This window comes from Cupressus sempervirens, chromosome 8, assembly GCF_028749045.1.
Source record: "Cupressus sempervirens isolate cs-2001-9-10 chromosome 8, ASM2874904v1, whole genome shotgun sequence".
Taxonomy (NCBI): Eukaryota; Viridiplantae; Streptophyta; class Pinopsida; order Cupressales; family Cupressaceae; genus Cupressus; species Cupressus sempervirens.
This window is the reverse complement of record NC_143125.1, coordinates 197,074,977-197,099,350: the sequence shown is the minus strand read 5'-3', so window position 1 is coordinate 197,099,350 and position 24,374 is coordinate 197,074,977. Positions and strand designations below refer to the sequence as shown.

The following is a 24,374-nucleotide window of genomic DNA, read 5'->3' as shown; positions in this document are numbered from 1 at the left end:
AAAAAAAGGTGAATTGTTGATGAAGAAGGTTACATTTGAAATGGATGACTCGGATGTAATAAAAGATCTCTCAATGAATGATTAAAAGTTTAAAACACGACCGTTGATTAAAAAATCCTTAAAATCTGACAGTTTGCACAGTTTACAATTAACAGTGGAAGAACCAATTAAACATTCCGCCATTTTGCAAGCTGCCAAAATGACCTGCGAAACAGCGAAATGGGTTAACATGAAAGTTAACCTCTGCCACGTGGCACAACCCATTGGTCCAACAGAAGGAGAACACATGGAACATTCAAACTAAACCAGTGTTACACCAGCGCGGGGATGCGGTGGTGCGGGGAGTCGTCAGGACCAGTTTCGGGTGCAGGAAAAAAATAGCCTCAATTTGGGGATGGCGGGGGTGGGTGTCATGTCCCCAATTTTTTGGTGACAGTTCGATTTAATTAATTTAATTAATACTGGTTGTCCAAGGACGACTAATTAATTATTTTAATTAAATAAATAGTTATTAAAAGATAACTTTATATTTAATAAAGTGACTTGGAAAATATTTAATAAAGTCACTTGAGGGATAAGATCAAAAAAGGTTCTAGAAGTCTCTGGAGAGGATGGAGGGAAAAGAATAAATAGGCACCCCGGGGCTCCATTCGAATCAGGCAGTTGATTATCTCTCTTTGATTTTCAGATTGTGATTTAATCACAGGTGCATTGTGGAACCTAGGGTTTTTACAATTGTCACAGTTGGCCATTGAGAACGATAACTCTCAATCGGTACACAATTTTGAGGGTGTGAAATATCATCCGAATTATTGCAGATTGGAGGTGACATTCAGTCATTTCATCAGGGCAATTATCTGTGGCTTAAGGCCAATTTCTGTGGTTCAGATTTAATGCTTCTAGAGACTGATATCAATTTAGATTTGTAAGAAGAATTTGAGGATTATCAAAGATCATTTTCCCAGCTTGGTATTTACGCACCAAGTGGAGGGTTTGCTATGCAAGGCTGAATGCGACATTGCGACCTAGCCAGGAAATCCAGTACCTTTGATTACGAGTTTCATGCATATGGTGATTACTGTCATCATTCATAAGGGCACCTTAGACACCTGCGGAACCAGCAGATCCATGGTACGAGCGCAGTTGCAGAGGCATCTGGGCAGTGAGGGCACCTACATTGCAATCAATATCGGTTCGAATTCGGGCCCAATAGTGAAGGGCAGACGTATTACAGTCATCTTCAAGCCGATGGCGGGAATAAATTAACCAATTTAGGTGCCGTTAACAGCAAGATTATCATATATGAACCGCAGAGTCCATGATCAGTGCCGGCATCATCGCTTGGCGAAAGTTTGGAAGCAGGGCACGAGATACAGTCTGGGTGCGTCATCACAGGTTGCGATAGTAATCATCTACAACAGATCTAACTTTGGTTCCAACCATAATAACATGGGTTACGCAGCAAGTTTGGAGAAATCATCCGAAACAACTCCGAGCTCATGCACCAGTCATAGTGTTTGAAGCCTCTCGATTGAACCGCGGCTCAGTTACAATTCTGGGATCCACATCGAGGGTGGACAGTAGAATTTGGTTCCATTTACATGCGATTCACTTCCCTGATACAGGCAAATTCAGTTTGGGAGCCAGTAGAAATTCATGTTAGGGAATACGGTCGGACTCCATTGAATTCTTAATGTGCTGTGGCGACAAAGATAATGGAAGTAGCATGAATTAAAGCATCAGACTCTACCGGGTATAAGAGACTAGTTCAGAATCGGCACATTCCATAGAGGCCAGTAATCTCAGGGTCACTTCAGTGGTATCAGAGCTGGAGTATAAAGAGTATTTTTTTTGGTGCTGAAGAATTAAGAGTTATTTTTGGTGTTTAATAATCTTGTCGGGGTTATTTCAGTGGGGCGGTGGGGAAGCGGGGGGGGTGGTGAGGGGGGTAGGGGAGGAGGGGGAGTGGAGGGAGGGGGTTGCATAGTATATATATAATATATATGACTGAAAATGCTAATTATGAAATGATACTTCAAAATATTATATAACACTAACATACCAAATATAGTTGAATACAATGAATAGAGAAAATTGAAATGTGATTCACAAATCATAAGTTCAAACTTCAAACTTGAAACCTCATAACCATTACTAATGACCATTTAAAAAATTAACTTAGTGCAAGATGCAAGATTCAAAATTCATTCTTCAAATATAATTCTATGAATATCATATATCATAAAGATGCTCATGATGACAATGAGCCGAATAGCATGAAATAGTGAAATAATAATAATGTATCATAGCCATATCAAAGTGAGTACCCAAGAAGCACCCCGCAAGCACCCAAGAAGCACCCCGCGAGCACCCAGGAAGCACCATGCGAGCACTCGAGGAGCACCCAAGAAGCACCCAAGAAGCACCTGCACACCCAAGCACCGCATCCCCCCAGGGTGATTGACCGGTGCGGCGGGGGTGCGGCAGCGGAAAAACTCCCGATGGGGGTACTTGGGTGTGTGACGCACCCGCACCGGGTGCGCTGGGGTTTTGACCCGGGTGTGCACACCCGGGTTATACTGAACTAAACTGATGTTGCTATTTCTCAAAGGGTCAACTGAGCTGGTGTTGCTATTTTGCAAAGTGTCAAGAAGAACTCCTGCGAAATAGCAAAACAATAGAAGGTTTCACTATTTTGCGAAGGCAGAAAAGTGACCCCTGCAAAATAGCGATACACAAACAACACAAAGGTTGGCCGCAGTTTTGACGGGTTAAAACATTGTAAAAGAATCCAGCCCACAGAAGATCTCAGATCGGTTATCTGTGATGGGCTGAATGGGGGCAAAAGTGGCTAACAAGTCCATCTACAGCTTTTCAATTTTTCGAACAAAGCCCAAAGGCTACAAAGATCTAAATTGGATGAAATTCTAGACTCTTTCCATTCAAACTCCAAGTATGTCTTCAAACAATTTCCCAAACAAGGAAAACAGCACATGGCAGGGAAAACATGGATACAAAGTAGAAAAAATAAGGACACAGCTCTGATGCCAATGCTACCAGTAACCAAATGCATCACAACAGAGGAGAACAAGTGACAAAAAACCCTGTTCCAGATTATGATTTGGGTATCAGATGAAAAACTACAATTTTGAATTTTTCTGAGATTAAGTAGAGAAACCATGTTTTGATGTTGGACTCAATGTGGATTTGTTGCAGGTTCATCTGGGACAAACCTGCTCAGGAAAGCCACCCTCTAGACAATTCCCCCACCAGACGAAACTGTGTGTGGATCAGCCCCAACACCAGGGCCCATGTGCAAAGAACCAGTAACATAGGTTCTGAAATTAAGTTTTAACCATATAAAAGCTTACATCCTATAAAATGAGTATTGCTGTTGATGGCCTCCAAGAACTACTGTGCAAAGGTAAATCATAGCAAATGCATCAACCAAGAAATGAAAAGCAAACTGAAAAGAAAATAAATGTCCTGCAAAAGGCTATACTGGACTACAAGCATGCATCAAATTAGAAATTTTTTTCTACTTTGCACCCCTTAAAACATTCACTTCATCAAAATTTATGAGGATTCCACTTATAAATATAGCCCAGTACAGGGAGATGAATAGCTATTGTCAAGACAGCTTCAGCACGTGCATTGTGCAAATCATGACAGTCTGCTATTTTTATTTTATTTTTCTTGCAGGAGGAGGGGCTGCCCAACTAGACATATAAATGCCCTGCACAAGGCCATACTAGACCACATGCATGCATCAAATTTGACAAATACTTCTACTTTGCATCCTTAAAATATTCACTTTATCAAAACTTATGAGGATTCAACTTATAAAGATAGCCCAGTACAGTGAGATGAATTGCTACTGTCAAAACAGCTTCAGCGCATGCATTGTGCAGATCCTGGCAGTCCATTATGTTTTAGATGTGAATTCATGCACAAACCTTAACTCTATCATTACTGTTAATAAAATTCAAGTATCGGAAGAAATTTGTTTTCAGTGCTTGAAATGGAAGGTTTAGTGATGACAGTTTAAAATTACACAAAAAAACCAAAAGCAGGTTGTAAGAAACAGAGAGCAATATGAAGTATCAATCAAGAACTTTGTGCAAGACAAACCTCATCTATCGTCAAATCTATTAGACAAACATTATGAAGTATCAAATTAATAAGAGAGACAAATACTCATACATAAGAAAGCTAAAAGTATTAGCGGAATATGGAATAGTTGGTCACTTTAATTTGGGGGCGACAAACATGAGCTGTCTGAAAAATTGCAAGATTCTGAGAATTGATTTGAAATATCAATCCTCGCTAAAAATGAGTCCTTGGAACCTAGAATGGAATGAATTTAAAAATTCAAACAAGTCGGTTGCACTGTTTGTACCAACTGTAATAATCGAGAATCAAAGCTATTACCAGCTTGAATTTGAAGAACCGTTTGTTTCACCAGTACAGCAAAATATTGGAAAGGGGTTTGAATTCGCTTGTACAAAATCATGTAAAAATTATTTAAAAACTTATATATATACATATTTATGAAGCCTAAAAGCATGAGCTAAAATTAGAATGTCACATAGTATCATAAAATCGTATGATTTGAACAACAAAAATACCATATAAAACTTGTAATCATAGCATCATGACTAGTGATCATGTATTTCAAGTTACAAGACAACATAAGACTTTCACTTACACTTTCTAGGGTTAAGGATGTGAAAAGTTTATTGAATTTGTAAAAAGAAACACGTTTTGGTCAGCCACGAGGCTCAGTTCACACAAGTTCAACCATGATTTGACCTGGGCTAGACAAGTTTGCCCAGGTCTGTCTGTCTTGGCACCAAGTTCGAGCCGGGGTCCCCGAAATTGAACCCTGGCCAGACCAGACCGTGAACTGTACCCAAACCAGGTACCAGTTCGTACACAGGCTGGCAGGAAAGGATGGAGGACAAACCCATGTAACTAAGCATATAACAGATGCACTACTAGTTGTGAACTGGAGTAAGGCACCAGCCTAATCTTTAAGAGTACCATTACCAATAGAACCATAAATATTGCATCTATCATAGATTATAAGTGCAATGGATACACATATATAAACAGAACCTGGCAAGTTACTTGCCCAAAATCTCACCACCAAATTATCAATGAATATTTTTCCAACTCACACATAACTCACCAAAAGAAACCAAGGTTGTAAGAAAACACACTTAGTGCAGACAAATAAGCCTTACCATAAATGGTGGTTTACATATTTAATATTTTCGAGTTCCAAAATTATGATAAAAGGTGTGCACCATGAAGGTCCATGTGGTCTGAAAGCCTTCATTTGTGCTTGGTGGGGACTGAAGGCCTCAAATTGTGCTTGGTGGGGGGCTACACTTTTCAACCCTGCCCTATATTGCATGGTACAAAAGAAGAAAACAATTCTTGCCATTCCTTGAAAGCTCCATTATTATCTAAAATAACAGGAATGAAATTGGGGATCCCTACAGCAATTGTCTTCATTTTCCCTTGGATCAATTGCATCTTTCCTGTGAAGAATCCATGTAGCTCCCTTGCCCTGTTTAACATTTTCCTAGTATTAATGATTACCACCTTGGGTAATTCCTTTTCCTGAGGTAGCAGAGGGACCAAATTATCAAAAAATTGGGCATAGGGCCCCCATGTTGTGAAAAGAGGAGATAGAAGGTCTAATGTCTCTGAGCACTTGTATTCAAGGTACACACAAGGGGCGGTGTGGATCCCAGAAAGGGCACTACCAACCCCAGATTTCCATTCTAGTTTCAAAAGGAAAAAAAATCCATTTTGTGCCCATGTTTCCTGAAGATGAATTGTTAGTATCATAGAAACAATACTCTATCTTGGCAACGCCAGTCCGACTCGGGACTTGGGCAAAACCCAGCAAAACTTGATAGGGCTCAGCAAAATACCAATTTCTAGTGAGTCTCACCAAAAGCGAATTCCTGTCGAAATGTAATTTATAATCATATGACACTGTTATGTCAATTGAACTTATTTTTTGATCTATTTAAAAACGAAAACCCACTTGAACCTGTGTAAATTTAATTTTATGCATGTTTTTAGATTATTTAGTAGTTAGTATATTTACAAAATAAGGTTTCTTTAGTGTTTAAAAAATTGCCAATTTCCCAGAGTCCCAAATCCATGTCAAATGTTTGGCTTGCTGAGGTTTTGCTATGTCCCATGTTTTTCAACTATGGTGTTCATAGAAACCTCCATCAATAAATGAGAGAGAACCTGCTGTTAAAAATGCAAGCTCGTACATATTAAAAGAATCCTTGACAAAAAGACATTGTAACTTAGGAATTATAATTATGTATTTATAATAATATAATAGATGCAATCATTATGAGTGAATTCTTCTCAATTTGCAAAAAAAATATTAGAGAATCTGTTGATCACAAGAATAGAGTGACGTACAATTATAAAAATTGCTAACATGCCCACCTTCATGTTTCAATTCTTAGAGGTTAACATATTCAACCTCAAAACATTGCAGAAAAAATTATAAATTCAGCAGTTCTCAAACAAATTCATCCATAAGATCTGTCGGATTTCCGGATTTCCACAATCCATAGATATGGTAAAAATGCTTCTGGAATTGATTATGTGCAAATTTTACATCAACATTTCGGATCATGCTACATGATCCATCATCAATGTTAGTGTATCAGACTGTAAGTGTATTACTATTCTGAATAGTTCCCCAAGATAAGAATTGATTATAATACTGTATGATGATCAGGGAATGCAGAAGAAAAATGTTTATATTATATACACTGATATGCACTGGAAAACTTAGTAATTTATGTGTCCGTCATGCTTAATGATCAGCGGAGGTAAAGTATTTATAGATGGGAGGGTTGACCATGAGTCACGACCGATAGGCGTGATGAGTCACGTCAATCGGTCGTGACACAATAGTCACCCCTGATAACCTTTCTAATGCTGACGGGAGAAATATGAAATGGCAGGAATGTTAACAAGGCAGTCGATAACATATATATATATATATATATATATATATTTGAATATCTAAACATATAAGAATAACATAAATATCCACACAAAATTCATTTAATAAATCTTTATAATTTATGTTCAACTAATCTATACATTAACACTCCCTCTTAGATTAGTAGGATAAACACACAGAAGAAGTCTCTGATCAGAAGACTTCTTTAAACAATGTCAGATAAGTTTGATTCATCAACAAAATGATATTCATCAACTTATATTTGACATTATGTAACATGAGCGTTGGCCTATCAAAACATCAATCATATGATATTCACCAAGCACTTTTGAGTAATGGCCTATCAAAACATCAACTGAATGATGTTCACTAAGTACTTAGTGTGGTATTGGCCTATCAAAATATCAAGGCAAGATATTCACCAAGTACCAAAAATATATCTATACAAGCAACTTGTAGATAATCGATTTTAATGATATCTAAAATTAATAAGATAAAGCCTTTACATGAAACAATTACACAAAATGAATCATGTTACAACTTATTGTAAGGACGTCACTTTACAACAACTTCTCCTAATACAAGTGAAATCATTTTGAAGTCGTCACTTCTCAATGATTAACACAAGTTTCATAAATTTATATAATATATGTAACAGAGGTTTCCTAATACAAGTGAAATCATTTTGAAGTCAGTCACTTCTCAATGATTAACACAGGTTTCATAAATTTATATAATATATGTAATGTACAATAATCAATTTCTCTGAGACATTTCCTCAGATTTTACAATCATACCAAGTTCTTTACAAAAATGTTCCACCTTTGTCTTAGCCAATGGTTTGGTAAGAGTGTCTACAATTTGATCCTTTGTACTAATATATTTCAATTTGATTAAATCCTTCTCAACCATATCTCGAACATAGTGGTATGTTATCTTTGATGTGTTTTGATCTATTATGAAATATTGGATTAAGAGATAGTTTGATGCAGCTCTGGTTATCACAATAAATAGTAGTAGGTGGAAGTGGTTTTCCAAATAATCCACATAGAAGCTTTCTCAACCATACAACTTCTCTTGCTCCATAGATGCAGCTATATACTCGGCTTCTATAGAACTTTGTACTACTAAAGACTACTTCCGACTAAACCAAGATATCATTGTTGAACCTAAGGTAAAACAACATCCTGAAGTGCTTTTACAATTCTCTAAATTTCCTGCCTAGTCAAATTCTATATATCCGCTTAGATTTAGTTCAGTTTTAGTGTATTTGAGACCATATCCAATTGTACCACTGCGATACCTAGGGATGTGTTTTGCTGCTACTAAATGAGTTTGTTTAGGTTCACACATGAACTGACTAAGAAAATTTACAACATAACTGATGTCTGGTCTTGTATTTACCGAATACATTAAAGAACCAATTATTTGTCGATATAGAGTACGATCAACATTCTCAGAATCTTTTGTTTCTTCTTTGAGTTTCTTGAAGTTTGTTTCCATAGGAGTCCTCATTGCCTTGCTGTCCGACATGCCAAATCTTTTGAGTAGGTCCAAGGTATACTTCCTTTGATTTAAGAAGATTCCATTTGAATGCTGCCATACTTCTAGTCCCATGAAATAGTGCAATATTCCTAAGTCCTTCATTTCAAATTCAGATATAAGATCTTGTTTACATTTGTCAATAAGATGGTCTTCTCCTGAAATCAAAAGATCATCAACATATAAAACCATAATTAACATATCCCCCTGTATTACCTTGTAATGTAGATTAGGATCTGCAATGTTTTAAGAGAAATCAACTTGATTTCTCCAATTTTATCACATCTAAAACATTGCATTTTGGAGAAATCAAGTTGCTTTCTCTTCCCTTTGAATTTCTTTTTCTTCTTATTTACTTGAGTAGAGAGAACTTGTAAATCCTTTTTTGAGGAGGAGACATTTTGGCCTCGAGCTACTTGCATACACTCTCCTTGTATGCAGTTAGATTTAAGTCTTTCAAATTTAGGAACTTTGAACAAGAGCATACCCCTTGTCTGAAAGTATCCCATAATGATGGAAGGGTTTTCAGAGCCATTATTGTCAACTCCTTTCCATCACAGATGTGTCTTATTGAAGAGAGTTGATTTCAAAGTTCAGTTATTCCCATAAAGTATGAGGAAATTTTCTCTCCCTTATTCATTTTAATATTTGACATTCTGTTATTTAATATGATAATCCGAACAGCATTATTTATCTCAAACATATTTCCAAGAGCATTGTACATCTCATGTGTAGTGTCTAGTTCTGAGATTACATGAAGTAGATGAGTTTTAACACCATCCACAATGAGCTTCATGGCTTTATTGTTGTCATTCTCCCATTTTTCCAGTTCATCATTTCCTTTGGGTGGTGGGTCAGAATTTTCAATGAACTTATTTAGGCCATGTTCTTTCAGTATGAGTTTTAGTCATAGTTTCCAACCTGCAAAATCTGAATCGCCTTCTAATCCATCTTCTAGTCTCATGCCGTTCACCATATTAGAATTATATTTGACTAAAGTCTGATTTTGGATCGCTTCTTTAAACCTACTCTGATACCATGTTAGTGTATCAGACTGTAAGTGTAATACTATTCTGAATAGTTCCCCAAGATAAGAACTGATTATAATATTGTATGATAATCAAGGAATGCAAAAGAAAAATGTTTATATTATATGCACTCGAAGACTTAGTAACTTATGTGTTCGTTGTGCTTAATGATCAGCGGAGGTAAAGTATTTATAGATGGGAGGGTTGACCATGAGTCACGACCGATAGGCGTGACTCTTGTTTGAGTCACGTCTATCGGGCGTGACACAATAGTCACCCCCGATAACCTTTCTAATGCCGACGGGAGAAATATTAAATGGCAGGAATGTTAACAAGGCAGTTGATAACATTAATTTATTCATATACATTTGTAATTATAAAGATTTATTAATGAATCTTGTGTGGATATTTATGTTTTTCTTATATGTTTAGATATTTATATACATTTGTAATTATATATATATATATATATATATATATATAAAAACATATAAGAAAAACATAAATATCCACACAAGATTTATTATATTTACAAATGTATATGAATATCTAAACATATAAGAAAAACATAAATATCCACACAAGATTTATTATATATATATATATATATATATATATATATATATATATATATATATATATATATATATATATAATTACAAATGTATATGAATATCTAAACATATAAGAAAAACATAAATATCCACACAAGATTCATTAATAAATCTTTGTAATTTATGTTCAACTAATCTATACATTAACAATCAAGATGCTAGAGAAATCAAGGAGCATAAAATTATAAATTCATAATCATATCACCTGTTTGCTAGTATGGGTTTAAATTTTTTACCTGAAGAAAGACATTTAAATGAAAACACGTCCGAGCTCAGTTTTCAATTAATAGAAGTTGAAATATTATTTTGCCTAAATACTTTGAACAAAAGTTCTGATCTTAAAAAGATCACCTAACAATTTCACCTATTCACTGAATTTCTAGTCAGAACATTGACCACAATATAGACGTGCGGTTTGAAATAAATAACAAGTTTTTATATAAATTGATCATATAATATTTTTTTGCTATTAATATCATTGACAAAATAATAGAAGCTTATGCAACATATCATAACATTTTACTATGCAAATGAATTTGAATATAAAATTCATAGGATTCTATATTAAGTATGTTTTATTAAACATTAAAAAGGGGGATGTTAGAAAAGCCATAAAAATGCAATTCACAAGTGTTCCAACTATCAAGCAGTATCATCCAATCCTGTTCCTCGCAACTTAGCTTGGAATGTGTTGATTTTCTTAACTACCGAAAAATACCTATGTCCCAACACAATATCCTAATCTGAAAGCAAAATTAGCCAAGGATCAGATATTCACAAAACACCTAAAAGAGCATACAGCATGTTGATATAATTTGACTATTTCATAGAACCATTATTGATGAAAAGAAATATTTAGGAACCAGCTTCTGATAATAAATCTAGTTTTGTGAAGTATCTGCATTTTTGCAGCTTACAAAACATTTTATTGCAGCATGAATTGGACAATTAAACTGAATCATTATCTTGTTAAAGATTTAAGTTATAGAACAAGTCAAATGTACCTTTTCTCCCAACGACAAGTTTCCTTCACTTTATTTGTGGTAATATTGTTGGTCATTGACAAGAGTCAATACCACTTCTGGTTTCTATTTAAATTGTGTTTCTGGGTGCTTTACCCTGCTAGTAACCTACCAGGCAAGATTAAGGACTACAGACTATTTAATAATAATTTATCCATGAAATTTATGCACATCTTCGAATCTGTCAAAAAGATTAAGGTTGTCCCAATTGCTTCTCACAGAATCCTAGATCACGAGCCTATTATAAATCATTTCTCTCAGAATGTTCGTAGTGGGACAAGAGAACAGGATTCCACTCTCAGGGACAACAACAAAAAAGTAAGATCTTAGTGACAGGTTACAATAATTAGTAAATAGAGGCCTCACCAAGCCCTCCCTCAAGCCTATAAATAGAGGCCTTGTCTCAAGCACTTTCATCTCCCATTATTGCATCGTTATCATGTTGGTTTGAAATTTGAGCTTTCATAGTAGTTTGAGTTTAGATCTTGCATAGTGATTTCTAGGTTGCATACTAACCATTAAAAATTAAATACACAACATAATGTGCCAGTTCATCTCATGAATTCCCACAAACCAGATCCAGTTCATACCCAGTCCAGATTCTGGGTCGGATTGGGCATGTAAATAAGACTATGGGTCCATCTGAGACAAACCAGTGACAAACACACCACAACCCAATAATAATAAGAATGAGCCCATTTATTTTATTTTTTGCCTGGTGTAACTGTTAAGTACCCTTTTTCTAACAATTTTAAACAAACAAAAAAATAAACAGTTTATTTGTGCATCAGTTTGATACAGAAAATAGAGCTCTAATTAGCTCTTTTGTGGACAAAAGCCACAATAAGAAGCAAGTTTCAAACTGAAAGAATGGTTTCTGCAAATAAATCCACAATGAGGGGAAAACAGATGAAATAAAAAAGGGAAAAAGAATGCTCTGGCCTTTGAGCACCTGTCCAACCAACAGCACACAACATACTTGTTATTATATGTTTCTGGTTCTTTCATCCTCCTGTTCATGACTGCCCTTACCAAGCTAAAGGATTTTTATTCAGAAAAATATTTAAGCTGTTAAATGGTAATACACACTAATTTACTAAATTGTAATGGAACATGTGCATATGACAAAATAAAATGTCTTCCTAGAGATGAAGAATCTCTACATTAATTATCTAGGCCATAAATTAATTAACAAAATAATTTAATCTTTCTGGAAATTAATCTAGATAAGGAACAGCCTAGACGGTATTGGAATCTCAGATTAAAAAACTGAAATGAATATGTATTTTAATTTCGGCTAGGACAAACTGATTTGACTTCAACATGGGAATGGTGATGACTGTTGTGCAAAACCAGGAGTCAGATTGCTGGTATTATTATTTTAATATTGAGCACTGAATATCTACCATGACATTCAAGTTTAACAAATTGATGTTGAAGTCTTATTTTATTTTATGGTGATTTTGTTAATTGATAAATTATTATTATTATTAATTATACAATGCTTTTTGTATTATGAAATTACTCCCTATTTTAAGTATGCATATATGTATAGAATTATATTATTATAATTACATCTCTTAAGCACAGACAGACCCAAAACAAACCCAACACCAAGATATTTTTTTACCAATTACCAAATGATACCAGTTCAGTATATGAATCCAATTCTGGCACGTGAATTGGATTTGTGGATTCCTGATTTTTTATTTTTCCCATTAAGATTCATGAGGATTTGTGAGTGCAAATAGAGGCCAAACTTGGAAATATATATATATATATATATATATATATATATATATATATATATATATATATATATATGGCCTCTAGGTCCTTGGGGATTCATGTTCCAGTTCGATTCATGGGGATCTGCGTGTATTCGTGCAGGAACCTTGTTTTGGAATGATGATTTGTCCAGATTCGCGATCCGCAGATCCAGACAGATCCACAGTTCAAAACAAGAATCCTGCCTGAATCTGGATCCAATCCGAATCCAGCATCCCGGGCACGAATACGGTAACTAAGCCAAATACTGAACCCTGTAAGCTACTTAGCAGATAACTTAAGCAAACTAGAATAAGGTTCTGGTCCCTTCCCTGATGAAGATTGAATTTCCAGAGTAAATATGACATTACAAGCTTTATCTACATTGATTGAGCAATGATCAATGACACGGTCATCCTTCACTCTTCATAACTAATAGGACTGGAATGCCTTTCTGTAAAAAAAATTGAATGAGGAGACTAAAATATGTAACACTAGATTCCTCCTGATACCACCCTGAGTGATGTGTCTGCTGGTCCTATGTAGTTTGGAAAGAGATCTCTTTTAAACAGATGAGTATCCGGAAGACATGAGCACAAGCTGTGAGCCAAGAATATTGGGATTGGAAACTAAGTAAAATCTTTTTTTCTAACATTACCCCTAGGTGACCTCCCCTCAATATCCTACCCAGACATGTTTCTTTAGAATGCCCGTAGCATTTGATATTCAAGTAAATTATAACATATTTTCAACAAATGTCAATAAAGTCTTGGGTCTCTACTGTCTGTAGGCTTGGGCATAATTGCTCATTTGAAAACAGGAAGAAATTGAATTAACATTAAATTGTTGACTGTTTCAGGAGAAGCCCACTTGGTTCTGTACTGTAGGCTTGGACAGTAGGCTTGGACATGAATTTCTCAATTGACAACTGGAAGAAAATGAATTAACATTAAAATTTTAAATTGTTGACTATTTTGGGAGAAGCCCTCTATAGTGATGACTTAATAGATACTCTTTAAATTTATTTCAATCTTCCATGGAAACCATATGGCATATGTAATGTAATTATATAACCAATAAACTGATATTGAGAAAATTTGATCAAGAAAGGACCTCCAAGAGACATTCTGAATAAGAATTGAGAACAACATTATAACCGATGATTTCAATTTTATAGCTCAATCAACAATTTGTTTGAATGGAACAATTTAACTGGCATGAGCCTTAGTTTAGCTCCTCACAAAACTGAGGATAAAGAATTGGAAATAAAAAAGCATTTTGATACTTGTTGTATGCAGATGGGTGGAATTGAATTACTTCAAGATTTAACACAAATGCCTAACACCAGTAAATGTCTGGTTTTTTGTATGGATCTTACCAATATAATGCTCAATGGATATACAAGTTATTTGGGTCAAATTGTATGGTTCCAAAACTTTAACATGAATTTACTTTCTTGGCATTGGTGCACAGTACTTAACCAAGAGAAGTTGATTTTGGTATTAAATGTTGGCTTTGGAATCTAAGAAGAACTTTTTTTATTCTAAAATCATGTCATAAAGAGGTTATTCCTTATTATAATGCTTTTTGATTTCCTAACATCAACTACTGTGGCTGTGGGTGGGGCTCCAGGACATCCCAGTCTCATTAAAAATGCTGGATGCATCACCAGTACTGTCCATTACTCCAAGTCCATCCCCATTTCCAAAATCTTCCAGAAAGCTGGGCCTCATCCCCACAGAATATTAGTTTAACAATAAACAAATGTGAAAAATATCATATGACCCTTCACAGATTACCGTCAGAAGCAATTTAAATGTTAGTGTGTGTGTGTGTGTATATATATATATATAGATGCCCATCTATACATAGTGGACTTTAAGATCCTGATCCTGTTCCTTCCCAGGTATATCCAAGGTTCACCCAGGATCAACTGCAAGCACTCTGGGTACCGAGGGTACAGATCTTGGTCAACTCCCAGGCCATCCCAATCCAGAACCAAGGGCAGAATCAAACCAACAAGAGATGGAAGCATTATTGCAGAAACCAGGTAACATGGCATAATCATACCGTTCCTTTCAAATATTTTTCGATTACCTACAAGCTATGTCACAAAATCCATGCTTGTGAAATTGAGCGATGATTAACATTTGCGAAATAAAAATTGTGATTGACTTCAACTACCATAAAAAATGAAACTTTTGATTTAACTATTACAAATATGTTAAGAATTTATCATTTAAGTATTAAAATACAGTAAATTAAAAATATAGATTAAATGTTTTAAAATATTGATTCCTTTGAATATATAAATAAATCATCCCTCCAAGCATTGATTCACCTTATAGAATTGAATCTATTTTATTTTGTTAATGACAAGAAACAATTTTAAAAACCTAGAATTTGGAATACAAAAACGCAGGCAAAAAGTAACATAGCAAAGCAAATGAATAAAAGTAGAAATTATTTTGAAGCCGACAAAAGAGATAGGGCCTTCCATCCTATATTTTGTCAATCCATGCAAATCTCTAATGAGAGGGCAAGCAAGGAAAATTGAATGCATCCAAGTATGGAGAAACATATGTATCCAATATTTTGGCAATCCATGCAAATCTCCAATCATCAATCAGCTTTATCTCTAGGTATGGAGAACCATATGCATTTATGTTCAGGCCACAAAACCTCATCACAAATCAGATTTGCAATTGCCTCCACACAAACTCCCAAGCTCACATGAAACATTCAGTGACCAGCACCAAACTCATTCCAACTTCCCTGAATCACATGAATTGATAATATTGCAACAGTTTGACCAACAAGATGGTTTGAATCTGCAACAGCATATGGTCACCATGTTGGAAAACAATTTCAACACAAGTGGCACAAATTGTAAACACCAACAGACTAACAAGATAAGGAATCTTCTTGTTTTTTCAATATATTTTAATATAAAAAACTAAGCACCTTTTTAGAAAGAGCTTAAGGTCAACTGCAACAATTTTCTTAGTTTTTCTTTAAATTCACCAATATTTAAACTTTAAGTATTAAATTCAGTCAACCTTGTGACATAGCTTACAAGGTTGCACGTTGTATAGCCTCCCTAGTTTGCCATTTACGTCCCTTTAAAAGGCTTTGGCAATTCTCATATAAACCAAGTGTTTGTGACAAGGGCCTGGATTATTAAAAAGTGTGGCATTTTATTGGACAAAGAGGTCAAATTTGTAGAAGAATCACTGAAGCGCATAAAAAAGTCATGAATCGAGACAAGGGTGTTCAATGTTTTTTATGAGCAAAAATATTATAAAAATTGGCCCTTGATTAATTTTGTAGCAATGTTCTCTAAAATGCAATATTCTTGATTGTTGTGGATGAGAGGGGATGAGCAATGGCCACTATATTGCTAATATCCTCATAGCAACCATTGAGAAAGTGGGAGCCAATAAAATTATTCAAGCCATAAACAAACAGTGCAAAGAATCATAGATCTGTAAGGTCGTTTATTAAAGAACACCATTCAAATGTCTTTAGGACACCTTCTGTAGTTCACTAAATCAATCTTTAAAAGATTGGGAACAAGATTGAAGCAAAAATTGTAGGCAAAGGCTGCCGAGATCCAAATGTTTACCATCAATCACCACAAATCACAAAGTGTATTTGGATCATTTTCCTGTAAGTGAAGCATTGTAATTTTATATTTCTGAATCCTTTTTATTATTTAATATTGTATTATTTGTACTTCATTACTTAAACTGTAATTTGATAATGCATTCTAATTCTTCTTTAAAATTTGTTATAATAAGGTGGGGTGGGTGTAGCAGTGCCAGTGGCGGTGGCAGTGGCAGTGGGAGCAAACCTTGTAATTTATTTTTGAAAAGATTGTGGAGACCATTTTTGCTCAAGCTCAATCATCTTGAAATGAGTTGTGAAGATCAAAGACACGCTTCTATCACTGTCATTGGACAAACCTGATCCATATGCAGGCAAAGCAACAGAAGAGGACAATAAATATTAAGCAAATGATTCTAGATGACTCTCGGTAGAATCATGTGGAGTATCTCCTTAGTTTTACATAAATGAGAAAGAGTAAGACCCTAGCAAAAAAATCTTCAAACAAGTGCACAAAACTATTAAAGAAAGATGACCACCACACTACACTTTCTTGCTCTTGCAATGAGTCATAAATATTAGTACTTTGAGATTCTTGCAACGCCAACAAAGACTGCTCCATACAGAGATGAAGTCAGTGAAGGCTGCGAAGCGACATTTCATAGACTCTTACTTGACCTTGGTTTACAAGATGTAGACACGAGCAAGTTCATTGATTTTGTACTCCACTAATCAAAGTGATAAAGCTCTTCATGATAAGTTCATGAATGCTCAAAATTTGATGGTTTCCATGACCAACAATACCAACACCTAAAACCCCTAATGATTTTAAAAAGGTTCTTTTAATTTTTACAGTTCCATTATTACTTTATAATGTGTCTATTCACTCTAACTTCAACGGTTGCCAGTTCATCTACATCTAAACAGAACTGGAGCACTAATTCTTTCATCTGCTCAATAAAGAGCAACGCATGGCACTCGAAGGGGCAAACAACTAAATGTATGTGCAGTTTAACTTGTGTCTCTTTTCACACATACAGCTGTTAGACAATTGTCATTGATGTCAAAGCTTGATACATGAAAAAGGATATAAGAACCTGCTGTTAGAAAATTCTGCTGTGTTTTAAAGACTTTGCCTAGTGTCTGTTACTAAGCAAATCTCACATAAAGCTAGTTGTCAGTTTTAAATATAAACAAGAATGTTTAATGATATGATAGGACAAGCCACATCTAATTTATGTCATTAAATAAAAAGCTTTAATGTGTCCTTAAAATAAGATTTAACGTGCCTTCGAAAAAAAGATTAGATGCAGATTTGATTAAGTTTCATGATCAGGTTTTTGCACCCAGGATATTTTCATTAAATAAAAAGCTTTGATGTGTCCTAAAAACAAGATTTAATGTGACTTTAAAAAAAAGATTAGATGCAGATTTGATTAAGTTTCATGATCAGGTTTTTGCACCCAGGATATTTTAAAAATCTCTCATTTTGAGAATCCAAACAGTAGTGTCATTTAGAATAGGTTTTACTCTTGAAGAGTTTAATGGATATTAATAAAACAATTAAGGGAAGTGAAAGATTTTTTTAATGATCTAAAATTGGAGATGGAGGGTGATGAAAAGAAAAGAAAGGAAGACCAGATTTATGAAGATTGAGCAGAGTACAAAGAAGTTTTTTTTAAAGCAAGGTACAGAAGAATTTTCAAGCAGAATCTATTGTTGGAAGTTGCTGCCATGTATTGACCAGAGCTCTGAGGGATTTTCTGCTTCTAATAAGTTGAAACTAATGTTTGTAAGATCATACGTGGGTTGTTAACTACAATTTGTTAGAAGTTAATTAAAGCAATAGTTTCACCATGGTTTTTACATTTTTCCCTTAGATGTTTTCCATGTTATTTCTGTTTTTTTTGCATGTGTTGTTTGTTTGATGTTTTTTAAGTTTTATATGCTGGTGTTTATTAATTAAATCTATATGGCACTAAGAACAAATTGTTGAACTTCATATTATATTTTATTTTTGAACTTTAAATTTGAACAATGACTAGTTTAAATAATTGATCATTTACGCTTTGCCTTTAAATGACATTCAAGCTTATGGTGACCTTGTTGACCATATGATGTTATGTGGTATTCTAAACTTAATTCCTACTTTAAGGCTGCAAAGGTGTGTGTGCATGTGTATGACTTTTACATGTTTTGAGTACAGATGGACCAAAAACGAACCCAACCCCAAAGAAATTTCACAGACCACAAACTCCACTCAGTTTGGTACCAAAGCTGACAACTAAGATTTTGCGCTGATAGAAAGGTTGTGACTTGATTCTACTTTACCATATCTACTTTTGGTAACCTCTCCCTATCATTTCACTTAAGCATCTTGTTTCTCTTAGATGCCATGATACTTATGGTTGTAGTAGCGGTGGGAAAGAAACATTAAATAAGATTTGACATCAAATACAAATTGCTAAAGGTCACTCTAATTTTTTTCTCACCAAAGATCATGGAACCATGTTAAAGGAAATTGAGAAGGTATAGTAATCAGCCTCTTCTCCATTTTTTTTACACATGGCACGTAAACAATTGATGGTAGTCTGCTACAAACCAATTTTTAAACACTTTAAGCTTTCTATTGTGAAAGTACTTAATAATGGCATCCAGTCCCTAGTTGCCTATTGGCATATCATGATTTGGGTCAATGCACATGACTGTGAAATCTATATCCTTCATATTTCTGCTTTTGACAAAGCATTTTTATTGTTCTATAGATATTCCTTTTTCTTTGGATATGCCATTTGGAAGTGCCAGTGGGAAAGGTTATCCTTTGAGAGGGCACTTCTTCTCTCAGCAACTATCGTCATCCCATGGTAAATAAGACAATATTAGCAGTACCATTGCTTGTGGCTATACATAAATCAGTATCTTCTAATAAGTGTCGATCTTTTCAATATGTAAATTTTGGTGCATGGCCCAAGGAACAAATGTTGGGTAAAGCAATACTCCAAACACAAACAGACAGCAATATAATTTGCCATAAATACATATTTAGATCTTAGTAATATGGTGCACAAAGTCTATCCTATCCTTCATCCCGACTCAAACAATGAGGAAAAAAGCTAGATCCTTCCATTTAGAAGTGAAAGATTCATAATGTAAACAGAGCAAATCTGTTGCACAGCATGAGGCATGATTCCACTCATACAAAGATTGGCAAATCAGAAAAAATGAAATCTGGTGCAGGAGTAGGTAATCGGCAGAAAAGATTGAGGAGATGGAAACAAATTTCATTGATAGGCAGTAGAAAATGCGTACATGGCCATCCAGCATGCATAATCTCATTATGATAGCAACAAATCTAAGTGCAATCACCTTACAATAATGTTAACAAAAAAAAATGACAAAATTCAACCATAAGGGATTTTTTAGGTCTATAAATGCAACTATGTCAGTCAACTCTACAAGGTACCAACCATAAGGAATTTTTGAGATCTATAAATACAACCATATCAACTCTACAAGGTAGGTTCAGGGCCACAATAGATTGCAAAATATTTTACTTTGTGTAATGGTTTTTTGTGCCTGACAACTTTAAACACATTTCCATTAACTACTGATTTACAATATATTTTTCCTTTCAAAATAACATTCACAAAAGAAATTTAAGCAAGAGATTAGTTTGACTTTTTTGAGATAGGTTTTCAATGTACTCCTTTGTTCAAGATAAGTCTTTCAATATAATGCTTTGATTGAGATAGTTTTTCGATATATTGCTTTGTTTCATATAGGTTTTCAATATACTAGAAGTCTTCAAGTAAATATTTTAACACTCTCAATACAGTATTAACATAAAACGTACAGCAAGATATTTTGCCAAGAACACACATTGTCATCTCGCTTACCTTTTTTCTCAAGCGACTTTTTCTGGCTGCCTCACGATTCTGAGCAAGCCTCCGGAGTGTCTGCATAGACCAAACAAATATTTTTTACAGAATCTTAGTTTTATTGCATACAGTACCATATACCATATATAGTAAATTTTAAGCAAAAGAAGCGAGCTACAGAATACTGACCTTTTGATCCCCAGATCTGTTATTTGACCGATCTCCAGAACTGCCTCCGTGCTGGGCAAGTTCCAACTGATTTCATAATAGCAAACAGTTTTAAGCTTCCCATTATTACTTTTGACACTTAAAAGAAACCAACTAAAACTAAAACAGATAAACCTTAAACGTTCCCCGCAATGTTGCTTTTTACAATTTCTACAAAGTCATGAGGATGTCCCAAAGAACTAAAAGCACTTTCTTACCAAAAAAAAAAAAAAAATCATGTCGATATGCAAAGTCTAAAAAAGAAAAAATATTTACGATATAGATATTTCATTCCACACGTATGTACTGAAACTATCAATTTGTGATAATTTACCTCCATATCGATTGAAGATAGATACACTGGATTCATTCTATACTGAAAAAAGTTTTCAATATGAGCAGAATAAAATATAATCACATGAAAAAACTGACTGACTAGAAAGCCAATCTGTTGCCTGGGTATTTTCGTAAGCAGATGCTTCGAAATAGAAAATAGGAGCAGCATTCAAAGTGAGATATTGAGAAACACTATGAGATTCCGAAATTGCTGCTACAGATAAAATTTTGATTAAGCAAGTTCTTGACAACAAAAACTTCTGTGCAAGAAACGAGCTTTCACCTTTTGATTCCCTTTATCATCAGTATCAATATCTGTGGATGTATCCGTCCGTGGGCTTGTATCAGCCATCACGGAATCTTCCCAGGTATCTCTCCGACTATTTAGTGGCGTTACAAAGTTTGATTCGGCTCCCCGATTAGAGGAATGATGCCGTGACTCCACAGTATTCACTGAAGGGGCAGTAAAATCAGACGGCGGCTGCAACTGCTTTTCCCAAGCACACAACATTAACAAACGTCAAATTGACTGAAGCTAATGAAACACGGATTGACTGTTCAACGTCCCAAATTTTCACTTAAACATAAAGAAATGGATCTTACCCTGCCCAAATTAGCAGTCTGTAACGGCCCAGAATGACTGATGTTGAGGACCTGCCTAGTATTCAGCCCAGAACCTTCACATACATACAGGATGTAACAGATAAGTAGACGTCATTCTTTTACTTCAGTAAAGAATAAGATTCATTTAGCATCATTGAAAAGCCAGCTTTATATTTTCCAGCATTCCGTATCGTAAAAAAATTTAATCGTCCTTATCGATATCATCTAACTTTTCCAACATGCTAAATTTTGGAAAATCGCTGTTCTAAATTGAAACGTTAATGGATAAAACCCATTACATCGCAATTTTTTGGAAGATAATGAAAAAAACCTACTTTTGGCGGTAAGAGCAGCCACATCATCCAGATTAAAACCAGCAGTCTGTTCAAGCTCGCCAACATCAACAACTCGCGGTTGATAAGGTTTGCCAACGTCCGTACCAAATGTACCGCTGAAACGTGAAAACAAAAATTAGTGTCAGGCTGAGAAAACAAGTAAATGTCCTAGTATTTGATACTGAGAGGCACAAATCATACGATTCCCATAAACGGCATTCCAAACTACAATCATTAGTAACGGGGATATCATTCTAACACTTATGAGTTAACGAAACAAAATCAAATACTTTAAAGGATGAAAAGAAACGAGCAATATACATGTGGCGGAAAGACTCCTATTACAGGAAATTTGGGAGTTTTTAAAAGACCTTTAACAACAAATCGATCTATATCGATTTTCGACTATTTTCAAGCACTTCAGATAGAAACAAAGGCGAGAACTAAAACCTCGTTACGTTTGACAAACAAACAGTGTTCTGAACCAAGATCACATACAAGAGTAAACTCCGTCTAATGTTCTCAAACTTTAAAACCAAAACATCTTTACATGATTAATGGTTTCCGCCAATAAAAAGATATTTGCTGAAAATTTACGACATTCGAGTGTCCAAGAGCCTTGTATTTCGAAGGGCAACTTTTCAGTTTTTGCAGAGGACATATTTGCAGACGATCTATACAAATTTTTCATCCGTTACTAATGTGGAAAAAGCAACAATAACGAACAGGGATTCCTTATTTCATTTACATACAATAACAGTTCGGAACGAAAATCACAAATAAAACGACAAGCCAATCCAACAGTTTCAAGGTCAAACACCAAAGAGAAACAATTGTTTTTTTACTTGCTGAAAGTCTATCTTTCATTAGCATGTCCGGAAGACCAGTATTTCAGGCAATTTGCCCTTACTTTCAGCAAAGGACTTCAAAACCAATCGATCTAGAAGAATTCTTAGCTTGAACGACTTATGCAAACTGTTACAAACTTTTAGCTTAAGCGCTAAGTTAGCCAAATAGTCAAATAAAATCCTTTCCACGGTCCTCTCCATTATCCTCTCCTCAAGCATGCAGCTGCTCAATAAAAAACACAACCTCGTCCAACAGAGGCCAAAAACAGGGCAAACCAGAACATTTATCATACATTGTATGCGAGGCAGGAGGCGCGGCGAAGCTCTGCATGCCGAAATTATCCCGTCGAACAAAAAAACTGTCTACAGCCGGCGCCGCAACCTGATGATCGCTTTTACCGGCCATCCATGCCGCATACGCCCCAAACCCTCAGCTCCTCTGCCTCCTTTCGAAAAATACAAACCGAAAACCCGTCGAGAGTGACGAAAATCTATGTCACGGAAAAGGAAATCTTCCACTTCCTCTCTTCCTCTCTTCAGCTGTCACTGCTAATGATGCAAACCCCCATCCTCTGCGCGGACTCGAACTCCTCACGCCTAAAAAAGCCTAAAATTCTCAGTTTTACCGCTCCCTGGATGCTCCAACCGGAGAAATATCAAAGAATCACCCCCCTCTCTCTCTCTCAAACAGCCCTTTCAATCTCCTTTTTTTTCCACTTTTTTTTATTGCGCACTGCTCAACGCCGGGCGGGACGTCCCGTCCCGTTCACACCAAGCGCAAATTACCAGGCAGGCAGCGGCACAATGGGGGAAGACTATTTAAGCAAAAACGAATCGTGCCGTCGCACGTGCGTTATTCCGGCAGGTGAGAGATTTATCCGGTGACGTATTCTCCCTTCCAACCTGGCCAAACAGTCCACACAGACGCTGCCGGGCTCTGCAGAGGCAGCCAGTTTACGTCGCCGGTCAGACAACGAATCCACGTTAAATACTCGAAAAACGTGTGGCCAGATTTGCTCTCCTTTTTCCCTCCTCGGTTCTCGCATCTCCTCCGTCCATTCAATGCGAGATAACATAAACGTAATAAAATATTTTATCATAAGCTGGCGGAAATGGCAGCCGCCGCACGTATGAGGAGACCGGGGTTTTAACCGTGGTTAAGGGGACTGGTTCACGTATGTCAATTCTTTTATTTATCCGACGACGCATCGTTTTCAACGGGTGTTTAGTCAGGTGAATATTTTTTTCATTTTTCCTTGTTTTTACCCCGAGTGGGGCGTTTGAACAGTTTGTCCTTTTGCGTTTGTCAAAACAGGGCACCGCGCTGCCCGCTGCCCCCTGCCCCCTGCCCGCTGGGGGAGCATTCAATGGAAGTAGGTAGTACAAGACTTTGAGAGGGTTCCTCACAAACGTGTGGATTATCTTATTATCTTGAACTTGGTTTCAAACACCATTGATTCCCTTGAATGAGAGCTTCTAATCAAACCACTTTATCCACAAACACTCATATGCATAGGAGTTGTATTCCTTTTGCTGAACTAATAACTAATTATTATTTAGACTATGCTTTCAGCTG

General features: G+C 35.7%; 1 protein-coding gene across 1 annotated transcript in view; it reads right to left on the bottom strand.

The window, feature by feature from the left end:
* Nucleotides 1-23,466, bottom strand: part of LOC149542198 (transcription factor TGA2.3-like) — a 29,855-nt gene extending 6,389 nt beyond the window's left edge. Inside the window, exons 1-6 of the mRNA XM_089797217.1 lie at nucleotides 23,092-23,466; nucleotides 21,951-22,066; nucleotides 21,616-21,689; nucleotides 21,296-21,499; nucleotides 20,659-20,724; nucleotides 20,488-20,547 (exon numbers count right to left, since the gene is read on the bottom strand). Of these exons, the coding sequence (XP_089653343.1) occupies nucleotides 20,488-20,547; nucleotides 20,659-20,724; nucleotides 21,296-21,499; nucleotides 21,616-21,689; nucleotides 21,951-22,066; nucleotides 23,092-23,204 (633 nt within the window). The 5' untranslated portion in view covers nucleotides 23,205-23,466. The remainder of the gene's footprint in view (nucleotides 1-20,487; nucleotides 20,548-20,658; nucleotides 20,725-21,295; nucleotides 21,500-21,615; nucleotides 21,690-21,950; nucleotides 22,067-23,091) is intronic.
* Nucleotides 23,467-24,374: the final 908 nt, after the last annotated feature.